This window comes from Stegastes partitus, unplaced genomic scaffold (assembly GCF_000690725.1).
Source record: "Stegastes partitus isolate 25-593 unplaced genomic scaffold, Stegastes_partitus-1.0.2 Scaffold83, whole genome shotgun sequence".
NCBI lineage: Eukaryota > Metazoa > Chordata > Actinopteri > Pomacentridae > Stegastes > Stegastes partitus.
The window spans coordinates 552,803-573,778 of NW_007577814.1; the positions used below are offsets into that span (position 1 = coordinate 552,803).

The following is a 20,976-nucleotide window of genomic DNA, read 5'->3' on the forward strand; positions in this document are numbered from 1 at the left end:
TTCAACTAATTTTCCATCTAAACATCTACTGACTCTGTTTGCAGATCTTACTCAGCATCATAGTGTGACAATGAACTGCATCAGTTGTAACTGTAATATTAACAATCACACTGTTTTCATTTGCAAACCTCTGCAGGTAAATGCACTGATTTTTGTTGCTATTATTTGTTTCAGAAGCTGAAGTTGTCAAGGAGAAGAAGGCTGAGCCAGTGACTCCCAAGAAAGGTTTGTCTCGCCTTTATTTTTGGCCATATTATATATAATACAGTTATTTCTTCCTGGTTTACCCCCTTATGCTTTACTGTACATTAGAGTTAATCAGATCATTTATTATTCTAGCACCTGTTGTTAAGGCAACACCAACACCTGCTAAAAAGAAGAAAGGTATACAGAGGACCTGTGTGTCTGTAGTGTTTAGTTAAAACGTAGTTCTTCTAATAAATTACATCTGCTGTAGAAACACTATTCATGCAGCTTGTCCATCTAAACATCCTACTGGCATGTAGCTGCTTTTGAAAACTGGTTCGAGCTTCATAGCTGTAGATGAATCGTGCTCTGCTTCAAGTTGTGTGAAGAACGCTGCAGTTCAACCATCAGGAAGCGTTACTGGAACATGAGCTTTTTGGGGCTTACTTTGGAAAGTTCTGTGTGTAGATAGCTCACGTCTCACCATAGTTTTCTTTTACAGAAGTGGAGACTCCTAAAGAAAAGGCCAAACCAGTCATCATAACCAAAGGTAGGACTCGTACATGTCCTAGAATAACATTTAAAAACTAATTAAATAAAGTCCTGTATGAATATGTCACTCTCAACTTTCTGCTGACAGAACGAGAAGGCGCTCCTAAAAATGCCACTCTGGCAAAAGAGAGGGTCAAAATAGTGCCTATGAAGAAAGGTGATTCTCTTTTATTTCATATCTGTCATTGATTTCAGATTCTCATGTACCTTAGAGGTGAACTGTACAAATCCTGATACTTCATGTTCTGTTTTTCTCACAGTGACCAAGGCACCAAAACAGAAAGTCAAAGCAGTCTCTGCAAAGACAAGTAGGCCACAAATACGATTTAAAATCTAACTATATGTAGCTTGATAGATTCTATGTGTCTGGTTGTCTGTAATGCTGAAAATGTCTTTATTTAGAACCTGCAAAACTCAAGACAAAACCAGCACCAGTAGTTAAAGGTAAGAAGAGAGTAACATTTCTATGTCCATGTGCCTATAAGCAGTTTAAACATGTGTATACTTATAAAGTCAATCTCATTTTTATACTTCACAGAGGCAGAAGTTCCACCTAAAAACGTCTCTCTAGCAAAGGAAAAGGCCAAAGTGGTGCCACTGAAGAAAGGTACAACCAGTTGTTTCCACATTTTAATCTATTATTTAATTTATTTTCACCAAAACTGGACAAATTGATAACTCAAAGTGACAACTGCTTTTCACAAACATACACTACAACTTTGCAACACTTTTTTCTGTCTTAGTGCCTGTGACTCCCAAAGAAAAAGTCAAACCAGCACCAGCAAAAAAAGGTACATACATGGGTCTGTTGGATTTTTTTGCACAGCATCATAATGTGGGAATAAACTACATCTACTGTAACTGTGATAACTCTGCTGCCATTTTCAAATTTCTGCAGAAAACTGCACTGATTTTTGTTGCTATTATTTGTTTTAGAAGCTGAAGTTGTGAAGGAGAAGAAGGCTGTGACTCCCAAGAAAGGTTCGTAGAGTTCCACAGTTCTTGTTTCTTTTTTATATTTACACATATTATATATAGTGCTGTTGTTTCTTTGTGGCTTCTCATCTTTTTATATATGCACATTAGATTTAACTGGATCATTTATTATTCTAGCACCTGTTGTTAAGGCAAAACCAACACCTGCTAAAAAGAAGAAAGGTATACAGAGGACCTGCGTGTCTGTAGTGATTTTATAGCAACCACTGCTGTACAAACACTATTTGCATTACTGCTGGGAAATTATTCTGACATGCAGCTGCTTCTTAAAACCGGTTCCAGCTTCTAGTTGTAGATGCATCGTGCTCTGCTCGGAGATGTGAAAACTTTATTTTGGAGGAGCAATGCTGGAGCTCAAGCAGCAATAATTGCAAGATAAGCGAACTGTGGCTTCTGCTGTGACGTTTTGTGTGTTGATTGCTCACATCTCACCTTCGTCCTCTTATTTCCAGAAGTGGAGGCTCCTAAAGAAAAGGCCAAACCTGCAGTAGCAAAGAAAGGTACAGTCTCAGTACACTGCACATAATCATGCAGTCATATCATTGTTGACATATAAAAACTGAATTCTGTCATGTTTGAGTTGGTCATTGTGTTCAAACTTTGCTTATTTTATGTTTTATTGATGTGGTGTTTGTAAAAGCTGTCATTTTATTTTATTTTTTGGGAGCTTGTAGTTTTTCAGGTAGAGCTGTTGTGATATTTTCTCTTGTTTTTTGTTTTTTTTTCAATGTAGAAGCTGTTGTGAAAGAAAAGATGAAGGCAAAAGCCTTAAAGAAAGGTGCACAGCTGCTCTACTTTAAGTGTCTAATAATATATTATATATATATACCATAGATGTATTTTTACAGTCTGAAAAGCTACACAACAGTAAATTAATTTCCTGTTAAAAAAAAAAGAAAGAAAGAAAAAATGTAACCAGCTATCAATCACATCAGTCGTTGCACCACTTATTTTTCTTCTTTCTCATTAGAACCTGAGGCCAAGCCAGTCCTGGCCAAGAAAGGTAACGCAGACATGAATTATCATTATTTATTAAAGATAAACATCATTAGCACAACAGCTGAAGCCATTTTCATTCTGTTTTATATGCAGAAGCAGAGGTTGAAAAGGAGAAACCCAAACCAGTGCATGAAAAGAAAGGTAGATATTTAAATAAAACTTTAAGAAAATCAAAAACAACATGTACATCTGCTGTATGTAGAGATGCACAACATTTATAGACCTTTCATTCTATATTTCATCACCATTTTAACACCAATCACAGATTTCCTAAATGTTGTGCGGTATAAATTGTACATACTGTGTGTATTAATTCTGAAAATGTGGCTTTTAAAAACAGTCGAGCTGTTAAAAACATTGTTTGTCATTTGATTTAGCTCCTTCTAAAAAAGAGGCTGAAACAAAGAAGGAAAAGATCAAATCACTCCTAAAGAAGAAAGGTAGTCTGCCACTGCCATCTGCCTGTAGATCATGTTCTACTGTCTTAGCTTTATTGTTGTAATCATCCAGTGTATCATAGTACTGTAGTAGTACTACACAACTGCAGTATAACCTGAACTACTGCAGTCTGTTTTCTTAAACATCCTACATTCTTATTTATCTCAGAGCCCAAAGTAACAAAGGAAAAAGTCAAACCAGCTGTTAAAAAAGGTACAAAACAACATTTATATCCCACATTGCCATGTTTTGTGAATGATTTCTAAAAACAGCTCTTTGTATTGATGTAATTATACGACATTTTCTCCCTGACGGTCCAGACACGGTAAAGAAAAAGAGCAAACCAGTCCGTGTGAAGAAAGGTGCGTTAGTGGTGCTTCTGTTAAAGCTAAAAGTTGTGGCTGCATTGATCTGGGCACAGACTCTACATCACTGTTCTGTAAAACATCTGATTGGATTGAAAACCATCTGACATCAACAGAAGACAATTGTTCACCTTTTACCTTCAATAATAAAGAGCTGAGATTTCCATGACGAGGAAACTTGATCCACCAAACATTAACAATGTGTTATAAATGTTGAGCTGTGTGGAGGATGCAGGGCAGCTTAAAGCCCTTTGCTCTAGTTTGGCAAATTCCACGTCAAAAAAAGATAAAGAAACAGAACCTGAAGCATTCAAAGCCATCAAACTGATGTTGGTCAAGTGGTTTGTCCTGGTAGATGCCAATGGCTGACTTTGTGCACAGATAAAATAGCATCATTAGTCAATTTTGTATTTCAAGAAACTGAAAACTATTTGTAAAATTGACCTGTGGCTGTTTGCAGAATGGCACAAATCACTTAAATAAAATAAATACAGCTTTCTAGTTGTAGATGCATCACGCTCTGCTTCAAGCTGTGAGACGTTTTTGTAGAACGGCAACGCTTTAGTTCAAGAGACTTTGTTGAAACATCGGCTCGTTGTTTCTTCTGCTGTGAAGTCCTGTGTGTTGCTCACATCAGTGCTCTTGTTTCAGAAGTGGAGACTCCTAAAGAGAAGGACAAACCTGCTGCAGTAAAGAAAGGTACAGTGCTCGGTAGAATGACGGCTGTTATGTTTTTTGCACTATTGATATTTAGATCAGTTTATGAAGCAAGAGAATATACTGGTACATGTTTTATTTCCCAGTGCATGGATATGTAATGTGTAGCTATCTGAAGAGTTTTAGGATCTGGTAAATATATTATCATTAGAAATATTTATACAGGATCTGTGTGTTTTATCAATTGTATTTTGTCCCTGATGGCGCAGCCATGTTGAGGAAAAAGACCAAAGCAGTCCATGTGAGGAAAGGTATTTGTGGTGCTTGAGTACAGGCAGCACTTCATGTAACCAGCAGTGGTAATCTGATTACACCATGTAATCTGGTTGCAACATGAAGGCCACTGCAAACTGTAGTTAGAAGGATACTCAGAGGGAAAATGGTTATTTTGCTTATTAAAAAATAAAATAACTGTTAAACCTGCTGCTGCTGCTGCTGCTGCTGAAGGCTGAGAGCGTCTTCCTGCTGAATGCAAAACTGTCCACAAATGATCTGAGTTAATATGTAAAGAAAACCTCACATTACTTAAGATGATAGACAGTTTTACAGTCAGCAAGGGAATGACCTCATTAACTCAACAGAAGTTTATTGATCTACTTTCTGTAAATCTTTTAATAGGTTAATAGATAACCAATATATTGATTTACAGTTATTTCTATAGTCCTACAGAACACGCATGCTGATTATTAGATCAACTCTGAAATGTTGTTACCACTTTCTAATAGGGCCCCATTTAAAAAGGGTTTATAAGGCATAACTAGTGAATTAATTAATGCTGAAACGTACACGTGTGAGTTTGTTGAAGATGTTTCATTTCTCATCCTAAAGGTTTCTTAGATAGACTATGACCTGGATACCTCAGTGAATTATCACCAGACCATTTCCCAGGGCTTTTATGGATCAATCATGCATCAGGTTTTAACAACAGATTACGAGGACCATGTTGTGGGAAAGCCACTGACTGTTGTTTAGTTCTTGCATTTAGTAATAATTCAGCCAATTCAGTTGGCAACACATTACAGTAAAAAATAAATGTAAAAATATCTTATATCTATATATCTTACAGAATTTTTGCATCGTATAAAATCAATTAAAAATCAACAAAAAAAAGAGGAAAGAAATCTTGTATAATTACATAAGTTTTGGTATTCTAGCTGCTGGACTGTCGCATCTTGGGGGGCTTTTGCCTTTATTTAGAGCATTAGAGGTAGACAGGAAAGGCAGAGACCTGCAGCTGTTCAACCAGGTGAGCTATAGGGACGCCCCGTTCTGTTTCGTTTAAATGTGCATAGCTGCTACACACTGGTATTCACGGGTGTGTTGTTTTCTAATATCCTATCAAGTCTGAAGTTAAGCTGCTTTTAACTGATTTGTATGAAACTCGTGTGCAGGCTTTACCTGTTAATTGGCAAAGTGGGTTTTTACCAATTGATTTAATATAGATAACCATTGATATGACTTGGGAAAAAAAGGTGAACTTTTTTTAAAGGGTTAAAAAAAAGGGTTTCCTGATTAGGAAGTGGTATAAAGAAGTTTCTTGATTGCGATGCTCTAGTTTTCATTTGCTGTACCTCAGCATGTCTTTTCATGCTCAGGTACAGTCTGCAAAGCTCAGTTTGCATCAGCTGATGTTATTCACTCCTAAACTAAAGCATATACACAAAAAACCCCCAAACTTACCCTACATCATTAAAAATCCCCCTGAGTAAAACTGTGTTTTTGAAACTTTGCATTGTTCCGCTTCCTTGGCTGGCAGTGAAACATGATCGTATAGACAGCATGTTGTACATTTCCTGCCTACCTGTGTTTCCTCCGTATTTGTGAAACAGAGCCTCAGGTTTTAAAAGAAAAGATCAAACCCACTGCAACAAAGAAAGGTATGCAATCAGCTCTGAGTATTTATATCATAAAACATGCAAAATCTATAGAATAAAAAAAAGGGGGGGAGGAAGAGTTTCTGTAAGAAAAAACAGAGATTGCAAAAAGAGCATCTGCTGCATGTAAATGTGATCAAACCAGAGATACAACAATTTGTCAGTTAGTTGATTAAAAAAAAGTTCTATTTTGAAAACCAATCAATATTTTTTAGGCATAAATTCAAACAAATAGCTGTTTGTTTGCCTCTCAGATATAAAGATTTTCTGTTTCATATTATTAGAAACTAAACTTGTACCTTATAAAAGACTAAAGGAAGAAAAAATAATTAGTCAGAAAACACAGTGTGTATTTTTTGCCTCCCTAATTGAACAAGTAGTTCTCAATACTTCTTATTGTATTTTACACTTGAATAATTCATGTACAAAAACAAGTTTTTTGTTCTTTGTTCTTGAAAAACAGTTGAGAAGAAGGTAGAAAAGGAAGAGAAAGCTAAAGGTATAGTGTGTGTTTAGCTTTGAATAGAATATATATATGTATATTTGAAAGTGTGCAATTTAATGTTTTGTTGTCATTTCCAGAGGACAGAGTTCTTAAAGAGATACAGGAGCCTGCAAAGAAAGGTACTTGTGTTTAGGAAGCATTTTAACTGTGAGTGTTCAAAATACATCTGTGCAGCTTGGCTCAGTTTTTTGATGCCTACGTTTGTTATTGTAGAAAAAGCTGCTGTAAAGAAAGCTGCCAAGGAGGATAAAGTTAAAGGTAATGTTGCTGTAAATTAAGTTACTGCAATACTTTATAGTTTTATGGCCAACACTGTGTTCCTTTTTTAACAGCAGAGCCTTCTGTATCGGACAGCTTTCTCATGGAGGGTGAGTACAAATTCCCCTCTTGATAGCTGAAATATTCACCATTATGCAGATTGCAAACATTCTTGTCTGTGGAGTCAGAGAAAGTTCAGGAACACACTGTTCTTTACTGCCCTCCACAGAAGAGCTGCCCTACTTCCAGTGTTTCTTTGTGGACGAAGACGAGGCGCAGTTTCCGTTTTACGCCTTCTCACCGCTGCAGATTTGAGGCTTCAGTCTGAATCCAGTCTGAGGTTTACAATTTAGTCAACTTACTGATAATGACAAGGTCACGTCACACCTCGCGCTGCTGAAACACAGCTGCAGCTGGACAGCAGAGGATGATGGGGGATTTTTTTGTGACAGACCATTATTTTATTTCCAGAATTGGTTGAGCTCTCGTACCAAATACATGCAGCCAGTGTCATTCCTTTACTTTTTTTTTTTTTATTTTGTTTTCTGTGCTCAGTGGACATCATAGGAATACTTTAAATGGAACAATCTGTTGTAACTTCTGTGGATCATTCATTTAGATATTTAAAGCAACATTTGTAAAACCTTGTAATATATTTACAGCTCACTACATATTGTTGTTATCAGTCTGTAAAAGACAAAGTCTGTGCTTTTATGACAATGGTTTAAATTCACTGTGAACAGGGTACAAAAAAGTTGCTGATCTAAGGTGGACTTGGATGCAGTTCCTCCTACATTTACTTGAAAAGCGGTTTTACACAAATTGTTATGCTTGGTCATTTGTATAGTTTTTGTTTTTTCCCTTCATCATACGATGGGTGCCCTGCTTGTCCTCGTGGTTGCTCATGACTCGTTAGAGTATTTAATTTATTTCAAGGAACCATTTTTCTCACAGATTTTCCTCTTTTTCTTCCTACCTTAGTACACAAAAGGAATCAAATGAAAATGGATCCTCTTGGCATTTTCCAAGACAGAACAACTGTGTTTTTAAATTTTATTTTGTAGTTTTTATGCATCAAAAGGAATGACCATGCACTGTGTATGAGAGCTCCCAAACTTACTGATGGAACGCTACCTGAAATGTTTAAAGTCTTATTAAAACCATCTGGACACCTGCACCAGCTCCTCATTTTGATATTGGTGCTAATAACCAGCCTGGACTCTCAGAATGAGGTTTGAGTTCAGTTGTGTTTTTCATTTGATCGTTTCTACCATCAAGTATCAGATTCATTCTGTAATTCCTTGATTGACCAAAAACACGCTGCCGCTGACGTTGGTCGCCGGCTGTCGATGTGTGTGCACAAAGTAGAAACTTGACATATTTTGGAAACCTTTTAAGCAGGTTCTTATAAACGAGAGAGTGATTGTCTATTATAATGCTATGGGCATATATAACATGATATGAATGCATATCTTAAAATAACATCTCAGATTGACTGCGCTGAAATGCAGCAGAATAAACAGGATTTCTGTTTTGTGAATATTCTGTATTTGAGATGTACAGTGAGAGCTACGAGACAGATTTTGAATACTGTTATTGGTCATGCACAAACAGCCAAATCATGCATTCAAAATTTCTGAAAAATAATAGAAAAACAACATTGGTGTTAACGTAGAGAAGTCTGACGTTGAAACATCTCTGACTGCACACCATGTGGTCACACTCGCTGCAGAGGACGTCACATGTTCAGGCAGATGATCGCAGACGTTAAACATTAGTCAGCTTGTACCAGCTACATATGGCTCGTTGCATTTTGCTCCATATGTTGCATAGGAGACAGTTATTACAGCTTGTGGCACTAATCCTGAGTCTATTCAAGTGCAAATCCACTTTTTTTTTAAAAAGTTTAAATAATAGGAACACACTGTTTATCAGGAATGATGCACGCTCTGCAGCTCTCAGTGAACTGAACTGAACTGTAACAGCTGGAGTTTTATGGAGATGTTGATGAGGTTGTGGGTGTTCCTAAATATGTGAGTTATTGGAGATGTTGCTAAAAAACATTTTGATTAATGGTAACAAAAGACGAATATAAAATGTACCTAAAGACTCACTTTTACCAGGTGAACATGTGCAATATTTAGTTTTTTTGATTATAGCACTGTATGTTTGTCTTTGAATGAACTGTGCATGATGTGTGTGTGTGTGTGCTTTTGTTTATGCTCTCAAAATATTTATGTGGCACACACACACTTATGAGCACATGAATCAGGGTTTTTGATACATGTGTCTCTCAGTGGTGTTGCTGACTTCATACAAGAAACAAATCATTCATATTAAAATAATGTTGATGTAAATAATTAAATAAAATGGGTTGTTTTATCCCGGAAATATGACTACTGAAACTTCGCCTTAACTGACCCTCATTATGCTTGTGAATAGTAGCAATATGACATTAAAACATAGCACCGCAAGTGTTTGTCTTTTCTTTAATGGTGCCGACATGTCTAACACAAGGAGTAGCAATAAACCAGAAAACTGTAATATTTTGTAGTCAGGGCAAAGTGCATGGAGGTTTTAGAGCTTCAAAAAAACAAATAATCCACATTTTAATGCTATTGTAAGAAAGGTATGAAGAAAATAGTTCTGCAGTTTCAGTTGTGAAAAGTAACTGCTGAAGTATTACTCATGCTGGATTCTCTTTGAACCAGAACCTAGCAACAGTAGGGAGAAAAAAACTAGCGGGTCGAGTTCTCCAGCAGAACCAGGCTCAGGGAGGGCAGCCATCTGCCTCACCTGGCTGGGGTGAGGGTAAGGGTAAGAGACAAAAGGATAGGAAACAGGCAAACAATGCAAAAGTGAACAATAAATACCTTAGAGGTGGGTGAGTAACTGCAGTAACTACAGGTCAGACACATGTAGCTCCACAGATACCTGCAGAGGACAAAACACACAAACTACAGGAGAGAGAAGACAGAAAGTGAACTCAAAAATGTCTTCAGCATCACACAGTTAATGTGTCATAATGTAATAAAAGGTTAAAATGATTTGTGTCAGAAAAGTTGAAATAACTGGAATCTATATGTGAAATTGTTTTCCAACTGCCCACATGTGCTACCAATACTGACAAAGGGCCACTCACTCTACACATGATAGATAGTTTAATACCTGTATTTGTTCTATGCTTGTCTCCTCCCTGCTCTGTGTAAACACAGCCTGCAGTTCAGTCCAGTTCATACAGACAGTCTTTGAATTTTTTTTGTCACTTCACTTTTGGCTGCAGCTGAGTCATTAATGGTTATACTGTTTGCACAGAGAAAGACAGATTTTTTTTTTTTTTTTTTTTTTAAATTCTTGTGAGTGATAGTGCTTTATCTTTGGTTTAAAAAAAATTACACGTAAAATAAAATGATTTTGGTAAAATATCACAAGTTTTGCACTGATGTCAAATTGAAAATCTGGTCATTCTCTCTAGTTTTTTCAGTCTGATAAATGGCATCATGGTGATTTATTTTTATTTTTTTTTAAGATAACATGCTTTAAAAATTTGCGGTCAGGTTTTGGGGTTCAGATGGTCCAACCTCACAAATTTTCAGAAACTACCAGGAACATAACCGTAACTTTTTTAAGGGTAGCTGTAGCCACAATACATGTTTCAGTGAAAGACAGAAGAAGCTGGACAATTAAATGAAAGAGCAGAGACAGTAAATGGGCAGGTCTGCACACGGTATTCTTAAATGAGGTCAGAGAGGGGTTACTACAGGTCAGTTTACACCACTGACACGGATTACACACAAAGAGGAAACTCCTGCTGCTCTCCTGGGAAGAATCCTGCAACCACCACGGACAGAAGAAGCTACACTCAACTATTTTCTCTCATTGTCTCCTGAACACGGAAAGCGATAAGTTCCCTTTTCTTTCCTTCTTAGAGGCTGCACCGCTGAGAAAATACAGAATATGCACAGCTTAAATACTTAGGCAAATGATTTTGTGAGAGCAGAGGTAGCTTTTTAGTTTCCTATAACTGGAGCATAAAGACAGATTTTCATTTAAATTAATTCAGCTGGTAAATGCCAAATAAGTTCCACTCCAGTTAGCACAGTTTCTTTGTGTCACAAGGCTATTCAGTGATGGACAAAAAACTTGGCAGTGTGTGTGCAGAGATGAGAAGAATGGCCACTTGTAGTCACAGTGTTCAGTAGGCTGGACACAGTGCACGGGGCAGGACTGGGAGGATTTGGCTTCTTGTGGTGTGGGAAAGACGGAGGACAGATGAGGGGAATCCACCTCTTGTTTGGATTAAACAGTTGGGCAAAGGTTTATTAACAGACTCTATATATAGGCTTTGAACTACTAACCGACTGCTACGAACGGTGTCCTCCCTCCCCATCACCTGCCTGTCATGTCAGCGGCAGCGTTCAGTCACGGTTGGTCCGCACACCATCGAATGATGCCTCTACGTAATGACATCACAACTTAAACCGGATTATCCCGAGGCGAGTGACATCACTGCCCCCACCTCCCCTCATCATCTCGGACCATCTGGGGGTTACTACAGGACGCCGAGTTCAATGGTCACACTGGCTGTTGCTGCTGCACGGTCGGCTCTGGTCTGCACCGTCACCCTGCAGCTGTCACCTGGAACTGACCCATCACAGGGACTGTACTGTTCCCACGATTAAGGCTGACATATCTGAATAGAAATGTGGGACCGCATTCAAAGTTGGAGAGAAAGAAAGTGAGTTCTCTGTTGGGATAAAGTGGTACTTGTGGACTTTAAAAAGACCAACTGAAATATCTGAGACACTGGAGAGGTTTAGTTCAGCCGTTTATTTTCCCTTTTTTTTTCCCACATGTGACACACAGAATGAAAACACTTCAGGCCCTTCACCATCTGAGTTACTTACAAAAGAGCTTACAAAAGAGTACCCAAAATATTTATCTCGTGTTACAACAAATCAAGTGTAAATCACTGCGAGTAGCACTGCAGTAAAAACAAAAGTTTCTTCTTTAAAAAAAAAAAAAAAAAAAAAGAACACCTTGCTGATCATTGGCAGTGCTGGGATGATTTGCTCTTTCAGGTGGATGGTGAGGTTAGGCTTTCTCGTATGTGCGAACCGCCTGGACTCCCTCAAAGGTTAACGTCTGGAGGCAGAGAGAAAAAAATGCAATGTGTTATAATTACATGGCAGCTGGCATTTAGCTGTTGCAAATGTAAAGTTTTCTTCAGTCAGTCATATAATATTAGATATTGCACAACTGCAAAGGCAAGGCGAGGCAGGTTTATTTGAACAGCCTTCAAGAACTGGATGACTCAAAATACCTCGCATAAGCTGCCTGAAATGTTACTTGCAGATCAAATGGTATCATAAACTGGTAAATGTAACCACAATGACGAGGCAAAGCCAGTTTATTTGTATTGCAAATGTCCTACACAAAGGCAACTTGTGCTTTACATAGTGCATTAACATGACAAACACAACACAGCAGATGCTCTCACCATCACCATCTTCCCATCCTTGATTTCTCTGACGAATCTGGTCTCTTTGCCGTCCCACTTCTGTACTTGCACGAGCTTGTCTCCTTCCATGGTGAAAGTGGACTGCAGGCAGAGTCAAGGTCTTATTTAGCACCACAGAGCATCTTACAGGATTAAACCTTTATGACTTTTACTCTGCTTACTTTGACATGACGGTCGTCAGGAGTGGTCTCATCAAACTCCTCTCCCAGTTTGGAGGAGATCTCAGTGTTCCTGAAGGTGCTCAGGGTTTTCACCACCACTTTGTCTCCATCTTTGCTAATCACTACTGTTGGCTTGGTGACATTGCCCACTTGTCTTGTGGCAAAACCAACACCTGTTCAAAAAAAAGAAAAAAGAAAAGAAAAAGTTCTACCTTCAGTAATGCAATATGCAAATCAAGCATATAACAACATTTTATGCTCTTCTTTTCTGAAGTTTAAGTTAAAGCATTTGAGCCCCCCCAAAATAATAATAATACAAATTATGCAGCCACTATGTCATTAACTGTACAACAAGTGTCTCAAAGGGGACATAAAATGTCTGTTGCTTACCAAGTGCCTTCATATAATCATCAAAGTGCTGGCTGTCGATCAGTTTCCATGTTGCGCAGAAAGCATCAACCATTTTTGCAGATGTTATTAGTCCAGTTCAGCGTCAAACTGTCACACAGTCTCTGCTCTCTGTGCAGTAAATCCTGCGGTCGGTGCGGCGTGTGCGCATGTCAAGTTAATACTGTGGCGGGGGGCGGGGCCTTAAGCCGCAGCGCGTAAAGCTGATTGGATGATCCAGACGGTTTGTGAGCTGTGATTGGTCGTCGCAAAATGTGCTGTTATTACTGAATTATCTGTGTATTAAATACACACGGGGGTATATAATTACAGTAATGATCAACTTCAATGAGCAATACAGGAATCATATCTGATCACTTTTATTATCATTCTGTCCACCTGGACGCGTGTGATGAGTATGGAAGGTCAGAAGGGCCATAAATCATCTCAAACAGCCTTTAAAATAAATCAAACAAACAATAACATTGTAAATCTGTCAGGAAGCCGCTTGTTTTACAACTTGGAATATTAAAAAGCGTTTATTAAAAATGCTGTAGTCATTAAAGAACTGTCATAAAAGGCAGCATTTTATTGTAAGTCACCAGAGCTGTTTAAAAACCAGCGCTTTAGGAGGTTTTGATGGTGGATAAAGGAGAAAAAAAATAATTATAGCACCATGAAAAGTGGCATTTTACTATTAGAGTTTTTTGTCATGTAAAAAAGGGGCTTTTGACTAACATGGTGTAAAAAGCAGCAAAAAGGCATTTTGATTGGAAGCCATAAAAAGCTGCTTTTTGTTGGCATTTTTGACACTATCCATTTTCTGTACACCGCTTAATCCTCACTAGGGTCGCGGGGGGGCTGAAGTCTATCCCAGCTGACTTAGGGCGAAGGCAGAGGACACCCTGGACAGGTAACCAGTCTATCACAGGGCTACACTTAGAGACAGACAACCAAGCACACTCACATTCACACCTACGGACAATTTAGAATCACCAATTAACCTCAACATGTTTTTGGACTGTGTGGGAGGAAGCCGGAGAACCCGGAGAGAACCCACGCTGCACGGGGAGAACATGGAGACTCCACGCAGAAAGATTCCGGCGCCCCCACCGGGACGCGAACCGGCAACCTTCTTGCTGCGAGGCAACAGTGCTACCAACTGCGCCACCTTGCAGCCCCTGACACTATTTTAATTAAATAAAATCAAACACTGTAAAAGTGTCAGCAAGGTGTTTATTGCACCCTGGAACGTTAAAGTCACAAGAGCTGCATAAAAAGCAGCATTTTAGTATCAGTTTTGAGTTCAGAAGAAGGAAAACGTGGCATCTTAATTAGAGCGCCAGAAAAGCTGTGGTTTGTTTTTTGTGCTTTTCTTTTTTGATTTTGATTAGAGTGCCATCAAAAGTGGCATTTTGGCAGCTGCTGAGCTGCCCTTGGAAATACAGCAGCATAAAAACATTGCTTTTTATACACACGTTTTTTGACAGAGTTAAAATCTGTTTTTAATTAGTGTGCCATAGAAAGTGGTATTCTGGCACCTTTTGATGGTGTTACCAGCTACATTTTAATTAGATCACTGTAAAAAGTCACATTTTAGTTCCTGACAGAATAAAAAGTGCTGTTCCAGTTTAAGTCACGTGCAAACAGAGACAATTTGTTGCACCAAATTTGGAGCAACAAACTGCAGTGAAACTAGTAGTTTGGTAAGGCTGTGCAAAATCTTACATGCTCACATGACAATGCCAGCGTGTTTATGCTCTTAGCTTAGCATACTAACATGCTAATATCTGCTAATTAATGCTAAGCTACTACATAAACTACAGTTTGGGTTGATCTCATTTGCAGGACCTGGTGGTAGCACTACAAAGTAAGGGATCCTCAGAACTCCCTCTAAGAGGACAACAACGTGTTAAACTTCATGACAAATCAATCCACTCGCTACTGAGACATTTCACGCAACTCAGAAATGTCCACCTCATCTGGCAATAGAGCAACGCCACAATGGTACCCAAATTTACCTGGACAGATCCTCTGAAAACCATGAATGGATGTGCAAAATGTTGCACCAGTCCACAGGTAGACACAGTAAGAACATGCTGGTAGCACTAGGGTGAAGCTCCGGGGATCACCAGAGTCTTTAGGATTTAATCCTCTGTGGACCTTCAGTATCTCTGCCAAATGTCACTGTCAGTTATAACTGCTGTTGAGATATTTCAGTCTGGACCGACATTCACAGAAAGTCATGAGAATCTGTCGTAAAGCAGAATAAAAAGGAAAAAAAGCAGTGATTGTATTTAGGCGAGATGAACATGGCTGACATTTCCTACTGTATACCTTTATTGTTCATAAAATACTTTGTGCAAATACAATCTGACATGGATACAAACAGATGTCCACTGTTACAATACAGCAGATCAGTCCTTATCAATAACACCAAAGATGTAATCATTAACACTAGCATTTGATACTGTATGATACAAAATGAAATCCCTCTATTGTTGAGTATACTGTCAAAGAGTTTTATGCGTTTGCTTCAGACAAATAGATTTAAGTTCTACTTGGCACCGTTCCAGGCCAGATTAATGTATGAAGCAGCTTAGAAAACCTTTAATAATTAAAGCAAATTTCCCAAAAAACCATCACATCATATATGGTAATTATTTTTTCTTCAAATAAATTATCTAAATAATCTTTTTTTTTTTAATTCCCTGAAGTTCACATACAGTATAGTGCATGCAACTGAAAAAAATAAAATGTTCCACAATAAAATTTCAGGGATCTTTACTTTCACATAATCAAGGAGTGTGTTTACAGAATATTTCTGAAGCAGAAGAGAACTGCAAATTTATCCGGCATCTTAAAACACTGATTTATCACAATTATGTTTCTGCTCAACATAATGAATTTGAGTGTGAAATGAAAAATTAGGCTCAAAGAAAATTTTCACTTTAATTTTCAGCTCCAAAGGCTGGAAATGCCCAATAAAGGACGACTAAGCTATTTATTTACCCACTGTAATCAAGTTGATGCATCCTGTCACTCCCAATGGTAAGCGCACAGAGCTTAAACATTAAACTGTTATTGTCTTAGTACTTTAACTGTGCTTTACTGTAATCGATCAAGGGTTAGGAATATAAAATTATGAACAACAGTAAGAACTGTGGGTTTAAAAAAAAAGAAAAAGAAAAAACAGGGCAGAAGAGGTAGCATGAGAGAGGTAGAGAGTGAGGTAGGGAGCACAGAGCAGCGCTGAGGCTTCTCCACATTAAGGCCTGTCTCTCCTCTCTTTATTATTGACCTAAAACAAACCCTTCAATAGGGAGAAATATTGTTGTCCATGTTGCAGAAGGAGTTTTATTATAAAACTGAGTCACTTAGTCTGCAACCAGTTACCTTATAAAGACTATCAGGACTTGGTGAAGGCAATTCCCTCCTTCAGTGGCTTATTTTAGAGGAAAGACAGAATTTAAAAGCCATTGGCTGTTGGCTACAGTATAAATGTCCACCCCAACTGCCGGATAGTTCATAGAAACTCCAGTTAGCACAACTGTCAGAACAATAACTAACTGCCTATAATAGCAAAAAAAAAAAAAACACACTCAAAGTAGAAACTGTTTTCTGGCCAACTTACAATATAATATCACAGAAGTACTGTTCCATGCAGCAAAAAAATGTTTTCCTGAAGTTGACGCCGTCTTAATGTTTTCCCTCAGAAAATTAAAAAAAAACACAGCAATTTCACCAGATAGAGATCGTGTGTGGTTGTTGCAACTTTGAAAGCTTGTAGAGAGATGAAGCAAGACAAACATGAATTAAACTGCATGAAAATGCAGATTTTAGTCAGTTGTTAAAAAAACAGCAAATTAAAGTGCCGACAATGAAATTCTTTCTCTTCAGAAAGATGAGTATCAGAAATGAATTTAGACTTGGATTTTAGTCCGATTCAACAGATTTGTGGAGAATGACAGAATGCAAACAGCGCTAGAAAAAAAATGGCACAAGACTGACTTCCGTTGGATTGTCCTAACCGCAATGTGGCATCTCAGTGTGTGTGTGTGTGTGTGTGTGTGTGTGTGTGTGTGCATGTAGCGCTGTAAGTAGTCCTGACTTTTCCATGCACATATGGAAGAATGGTGCTATCTGAATACCCCAACATTGATTGACAATGCCACCTCTGGTTTCCTGGATTTGGCTTGTTCAGTCTTCTTCTGTGGTCCAGAAACATCAGAGGCTGCAGCCTGCCCTCTGAAAACAAGCAAGAGTACAAAAACATCACCACAGGGGATAAACATAAATTATAAACATAATGAGTGTACACAGTTTGTTTGGAGTCACAGTTGCACCATTATGACCAAATATATGCTGTGAAAATGCTTGATTTTTTTTCTCTCTGCAGCTGATTTGAGCAGTAACATCTGTGAGGCCATAAACTTATCAGACAGTAACGATGGTTTTCCCTGCGGCTGCATGCAGGTCCCCACCCTTTCCTGCGCTGCTCTGCCTGCTCCCTGAGCCTCTGTTGGCCCTGCTCATCCTCCAGAGTGATGAAGCCCCTGTTGTTGTCAATCAGAAGGTTCTGAAACAACATAAAGAACAGATTCAGGATGTCTGACACAAAAGCAAAAGAGTTTCCTAAACAGAGTTTTATTAATACCTTGATGCCGATTGTGTCGCCATCTTTGAGGTGGAATGGTGCTCCCAGTAGCGAATCTGCCTTTTTCTTCTTCTTCTTTTTGGAAACCTGCTGCGTCTGACAGTGAAAGACGTGTTATTCACTAAAAGCATGGCAACAAATACGTAAAACATATGAGAATGCAAAGACTTAGGGACAAGGTCACCTACCCTATTATGCAATAAACTACATGTATGGAGTTTACATTACTCTCTAATGTTTGCTCTTAGGTTCTCTTTACTATTTCATCTGTCTACTGAGCAAGAGAATGAAAGTGCAATCACAGAAGAAATTCTTCTCTAAAATCTTACCCAGTTGGAGATTTCTTCCCAGATGTGTTTGTCTGGCTGGTGTTTAGCCAACAGCAGAGCGTCAGGAGAGAGGCCGTAGTGTGCAGCCAGACAGGTGCGTAGAGAGCGAGGAGAGGAATCATGGGATGCGTCCCAAACCATCTCCTCTGGAGGGTAGTAACACCTCTCCCCCGGCACGCCCATCTTAATGTTCAGCAGCACTTCCTTCAGCCTTGTGAACAAGAAGAGATTAAAGTCAGAGATATGTGGAAACATGGAATTGAAGTATTATAAAAAGCAAGTAAAAGCACAAAATTTAACATAATAAATGTTACCCAAGATCTTCCTCTTTCAGTAGCTGCTGCACACAAATATCTGAACCACTGGTCAGCTTCAACTTCCTGAGAAAAACAAAGCAAATAAGTCATGTGGACGAGCAACGTTCTGCATCTGTCACTGATGTTGATAATCTGGTGCAGTAACATGTAACATAACAAGTGTTCAGACCTGAGTGTTACTTGTAGTCCTCTGAGGATGCGGGCCAGCCTCCGTCCCTCCAGCTGCCACACACGCATGAACCCAGTGGTTGGCACACACACATCCTGCAGGGCCGGCAGCGTCAACACCTGAAAGGAGAGTATCTCCAAACATCAGATGGAGAGCAAATCACAAATGCAGACACACTTTTAATGGCATAAATTCAACTCCAATATAAAGGACAGAAACTGTTTCCTTGTCATGCATTTAGTTGCGGCTGATTTAAATGGAATTACAATGAAAACTGATCAGTTAGTAAAAAAGACTGAAGTCTCTACAATGTTTTGTTTTTTAAGGATTCCCAAACAACTTGAATACAGACTTGACCTAAACATCTACCTGAGTTTTGAGATCCTCCAGAGTGGCCTCGTCTGATATCTCTACCTGCCCCACACTCCTCAGCTCTGCTGTGTGTCCGCCACAGAGAGGAGGTGACCGACCGTGTGTTTCACCTGCAGTCACAACCTCCAGCATCTGCTCCTCAGCGGGGCCGTTGTCAGTGTGATTGAAATCTGATACCACGTTTTTCAGATCCCGATATAGCCATACAGACATCTTGAGAAAACCCTGACAGGAAAAGACAACAGAAGCTAAAGCAAGAAGCCATAAAGCTACAATACATCATGAATCTACCCACAAACTCAAAGCATTCAAGTACCTTCGGAGGCAAATGTCCTTCTGTGACAACTAACGTCTCCCCGTTGCTGATCTTCAGCTCTGACAGAGAAGCATCCTGAGAATAAAAGGCTTGTGTTAAAATGGCTGCAAAGGTATGAGGAGTACATGATGTGGGAATACATGTGGGTAACATCTGCCAAGCACAAAGTATGACAGAACAACAGACAACAATTAGTGAAATAAATAATTAGTCAGTCACTCCCCAAAAAGAAGATCAACTACAGGCAGGTGACTAATTAAAGAAAGAAAAAAAATACATAAATTGTCAAAGTGTTGCTCCACCACGTGTCACCATAACAACAATAATAATAGTAGGAATATGAATAATAATAATAATAATAATAATAATAATAATAATAACAATAGATTTTATTTGGAAAAACACTTTACATTGTAATAAACAATCTCAAAGTCCTATAACTGGAGTTAAAACCCATAAAAACAAGTAAAAACACAACAGCCAAAAGGCATTAAGATTTCAAAGATTAAAATGTCTACTAAAAAAAACAAACAACAACAACAACAAAAAACAGCAAATAACAGCTCTGATGCCCCTTGACATTCATTCTACACGTCTCTTGAAGCTTTATTTTAGCAATGGAACAATATTATTCCAAAAGGTTTTCCCTCATTTGGTGTTTTGATAATAGGGGCGCAGAGCTCTGTCTAACACGTCAGTCCACAAGGTGTTTAACTGGGTTCAGATCTGGTGACTGTGAAGGTCAGAGTGTAAAACTCCCATCATTTTCATCTCATCAGACCATTACGTGACCACCTATATATTGTCATCCTGGAAGTGACCCTAAACCCCCCACAGCATAATAGAGCCATTGGACATCCTCACTCTAGGGGGTGATGCATTCAGGCTTTTCCGTTTAACTTGTCACTCGTCTCTATATATGCAGCTATTCTGATAACAGATTCATTGTTTAATTCATCCAAACTTGCTTAGTTGGTTGTGAGTATTTGCAACAAACATCTTCTCTGACATTTCATAGGTCACACGATTAATTGAATAACTGAGAAAAAGAACTGCAGACTGATCAACAACAGAACCATTGCTAGTTGCAGCGTAGCCAGGCTCAGCAAAAGTAGATTGCAGATTACATGTCACCATTTTCATAATGCCATTTTCTACTACAAGAAACAATTCCCCCATCACTATTTTGAAGGGAGGGACATGCTGCTGCATCTCTCTGCCCAATATGATTGTGATTGGTTTAAAGAAACACAAAAAAGCCGTCTTTCCCTTACAGCAGAATGATGATGAGGTGCAGCTGTGGTCTTGCTCTGCAAAACTAGTTGTAGTCCAACATTTTTAAGTCCGCTTTCATTTTTTTCTGTACAACTGCTTAATTTTAAGTACTTTCATTCAGAGTTTAGCATTTTGGCAGACATTTTTTCTAATATACATTTTGTATGGTGCTAAACAATGTGAGGAAAAATTCCCCGGATACACAGGGTAAAAGGAGCTGTTTGAATTAAGCATGACATATTGTTTACAACTGTCAGACACTAACCTCCTCCATAAGCGGCTCTCCAACCTCCTCACACCAGTCAAGCCTCCTCAAGTGCCAACACGTGCCTGTAAACACAGAATGCTATGGCATTAACATCCAAAACGCTGCACCGAAGTATAACTCCTATGAAAGCAGAGATCATCTCGGTAAACAGCAACACTACAGTACATGCAGTCTTACCATCCAGTCCAACAGCATCCAGCATTGCTTTAAGACACTGTAAAAAGCAACACAGAAATAGTAATTCTTAAATGTGTGACATGCATGTAATGTAGGCATAGTGTGAATGTTTTACAAAAGAAAGAGATAAGCATTTT

The 20,976-nt window shown here is 38.6% G+C and overlaps 3 protein-coding genes across 4 annotated transcripts in view; 1 reads left to right on the top strand and 2 right to left on the bottom strand.

The window, feature by feature from the left end:
* The window catches only part of LOC103353796 (axoneme-associated protein mst101(2)), a 35,746-nt gene extending 26,382 nt beyond the window's left edge, over window positions 1–9,364 (top strand). Inside the window, exons 49-73 of the mRNA XM_008276942.1 lie at window positions 175–225; window positions 340–384; window positions 689–736; window positions 827–895; window positions 999–1,046; window positions 1,141–1,182; window positions 1,277–1,345; window positions 1,482–1,529; window positions 1,675–1,719; window positions 1,852–1,896; window positions 2,187–2,234; window positions 2,468–2,512; window positions 2,705–2,737; window positions 2,827–2,874; window positions 3,111–3,173; window positions 3,340–3,384; window positions 3,492–3,533; window positions 4,188–4,235; window positions 4,463–4,504; window positions 6,083–6,130; window positions 6,591–6,626; window positions 6,710–6,751; window positions 6,846–6,890; window positions 6,965–7,000; window positions 7,120–9,364. Coding sequence (XP_008275164.1) covers window positions 175–225; window positions 340–384; window positions 689–736; window positions 827–895; window positions 999–1,046; window positions 1,141–1,182; window positions 1,277–1,345; window positions 1,482–1,529; window positions 1,675–1,719; window positions 1,852–1,896; window positions 2,187–2,234; window positions 2,468–2,512; window positions 2,705–2,737; window positions 2,827–2,874; window positions 3,111–3,173; window positions 3,340–3,384; window positions 3,492–3,533; window positions 4,188–4,235; window positions 4,463–4,504; window positions 6,083–6,130; window positions 6,591–6,626; window positions 6,710–6,751; window positions 6,846–6,890; window positions 6,965–7,000; window positions 7,120–7,205 — 1,217 coding nt within the window. The 3' untranslated portion in view covers window positions 7,206–9,364. The remainder of the gene's footprint in view (window positions 1–174; window positions 226–339; window positions 385–688; window positions 737–826; window positions 896–998; window positions 1,047–1,140; window positions 1,183–1,276; window positions 1,346–1,481; window positions 1,530–1,674; window positions 1,720–1,851; window positions 1,897–2,186; window positions 2,235–2,467; window positions 2,513–2,704; window positions 2,738–2,826; window positions 2,875–3,110; window positions 3,174–3,339; window positions 3,385–3,491; window positions 3,534–4,187; window positions 4,236–4,462; window positions 4,505–6,082; window positions 6,131–6,590; window positions 6,627–6,709; window positions 6,752–6,845; window positions 6,891–6,964; window positions 7,001–7,119) is intronic.
* Window positions 9,365–11,701: 2,337 nt separating this feature from the next.
* Window positions 11,702–13,111, bottom strand: fabp7a (fatty acid binding protein 7, brain, a). Its single transcript, XM_008276914.1, has 4 exons — window positions 12,963–13,111; window positions 12,573–12,745; window positions 12,391–12,492; window positions 11,702–12,035 (listed from the first exon to the last, which is right to left on the bottom strand). Exons 1-4 carry the CDS (start codon window positions 13,033–13,035, stop codon window positions 11,985–11,987), a joined length of 399 nt encoding a protein of 132 aa, XP_008275136.1. The 5' UTR covers window positions 13,036–13,111; the 3' UTR covers window positions 11,702–11,984.
* A 2,165-nt stretch (window positions 13,112–15,276) lies between these two features.
* usp40 (ubiquitin specific peptidase 40) overlaps window positions 15,277–20,976 on the bottom strand; it is a 14,734-nt gene continuing 9,034 nt past the window's right edge. For both annotated transcript variants that reach the window (XM_008276917.1, XM_008276916.1), the window contains exons 22-31: window positions 20,840–20,876; window positions 20,660–20,724; window positions 19,120–19,194; window positions 18,801–19,028; window positions 18,432–18,550; window positions 18,260–18,325; window positions 17,946–18,156; window positions 17,617–17,712; window positions 17,444–17,538; window positions 15,277–17,207 (exon numbers count right to left, since the gene is read on the bottom strand). In XM_008276917.1, coding sequence (XP_008275139.1) covers window positions 17,099–17,207; window positions 17,444–17,538; window positions 17,617–17,712; window positions 17,946–18,156; window positions 18,260–18,325; window positions 18,432–18,550; window positions 18,801–19,028; window positions 19,120–19,194; window positions 20,660–20,724; window positions 20,840–20,876 — 1,101 coding nt within the window. In that variant the 3' untranslated portion in view covers window positions 15,277–17,098. The remainder of the gene's footprint in view (window positions 17,208–17,443; window positions 17,539–17,616; window positions 17,713–17,945; window positions 18,157–18,259; window positions 18,326–18,431; window positions 18,551–18,800; window positions 19,029–19,119; window positions 19,195–20,659; window positions 20,725–20,839; window positions 20,877–20,976) is intronic.

Excerpts from the sequence above, each read along its gene's own strand:
- fabp7a (XM_008276914.1), bottom strand. The coding sequence starts at position 13,035 with ATGGTTGATGCTTTCTGCGCAACATGGAAACTGATCGACAGCCAGCAC. Across the intron at positions 12,493-12,572 it reads CTGACGACCGTCATGTCAAA|TCCACTTTCACCATGGAAGG; the intron begins GTAAGCAGAGTA and ends CTCTGCCTGCAG. Across the intron at positions 12,036-12,390 it reads AGGATGGGAAGATGGTGATG|ACGTTAACCTTTGAGGGAGT; the intron begins GTGAGAGCATCT and ends CTCTGCCTCCAG.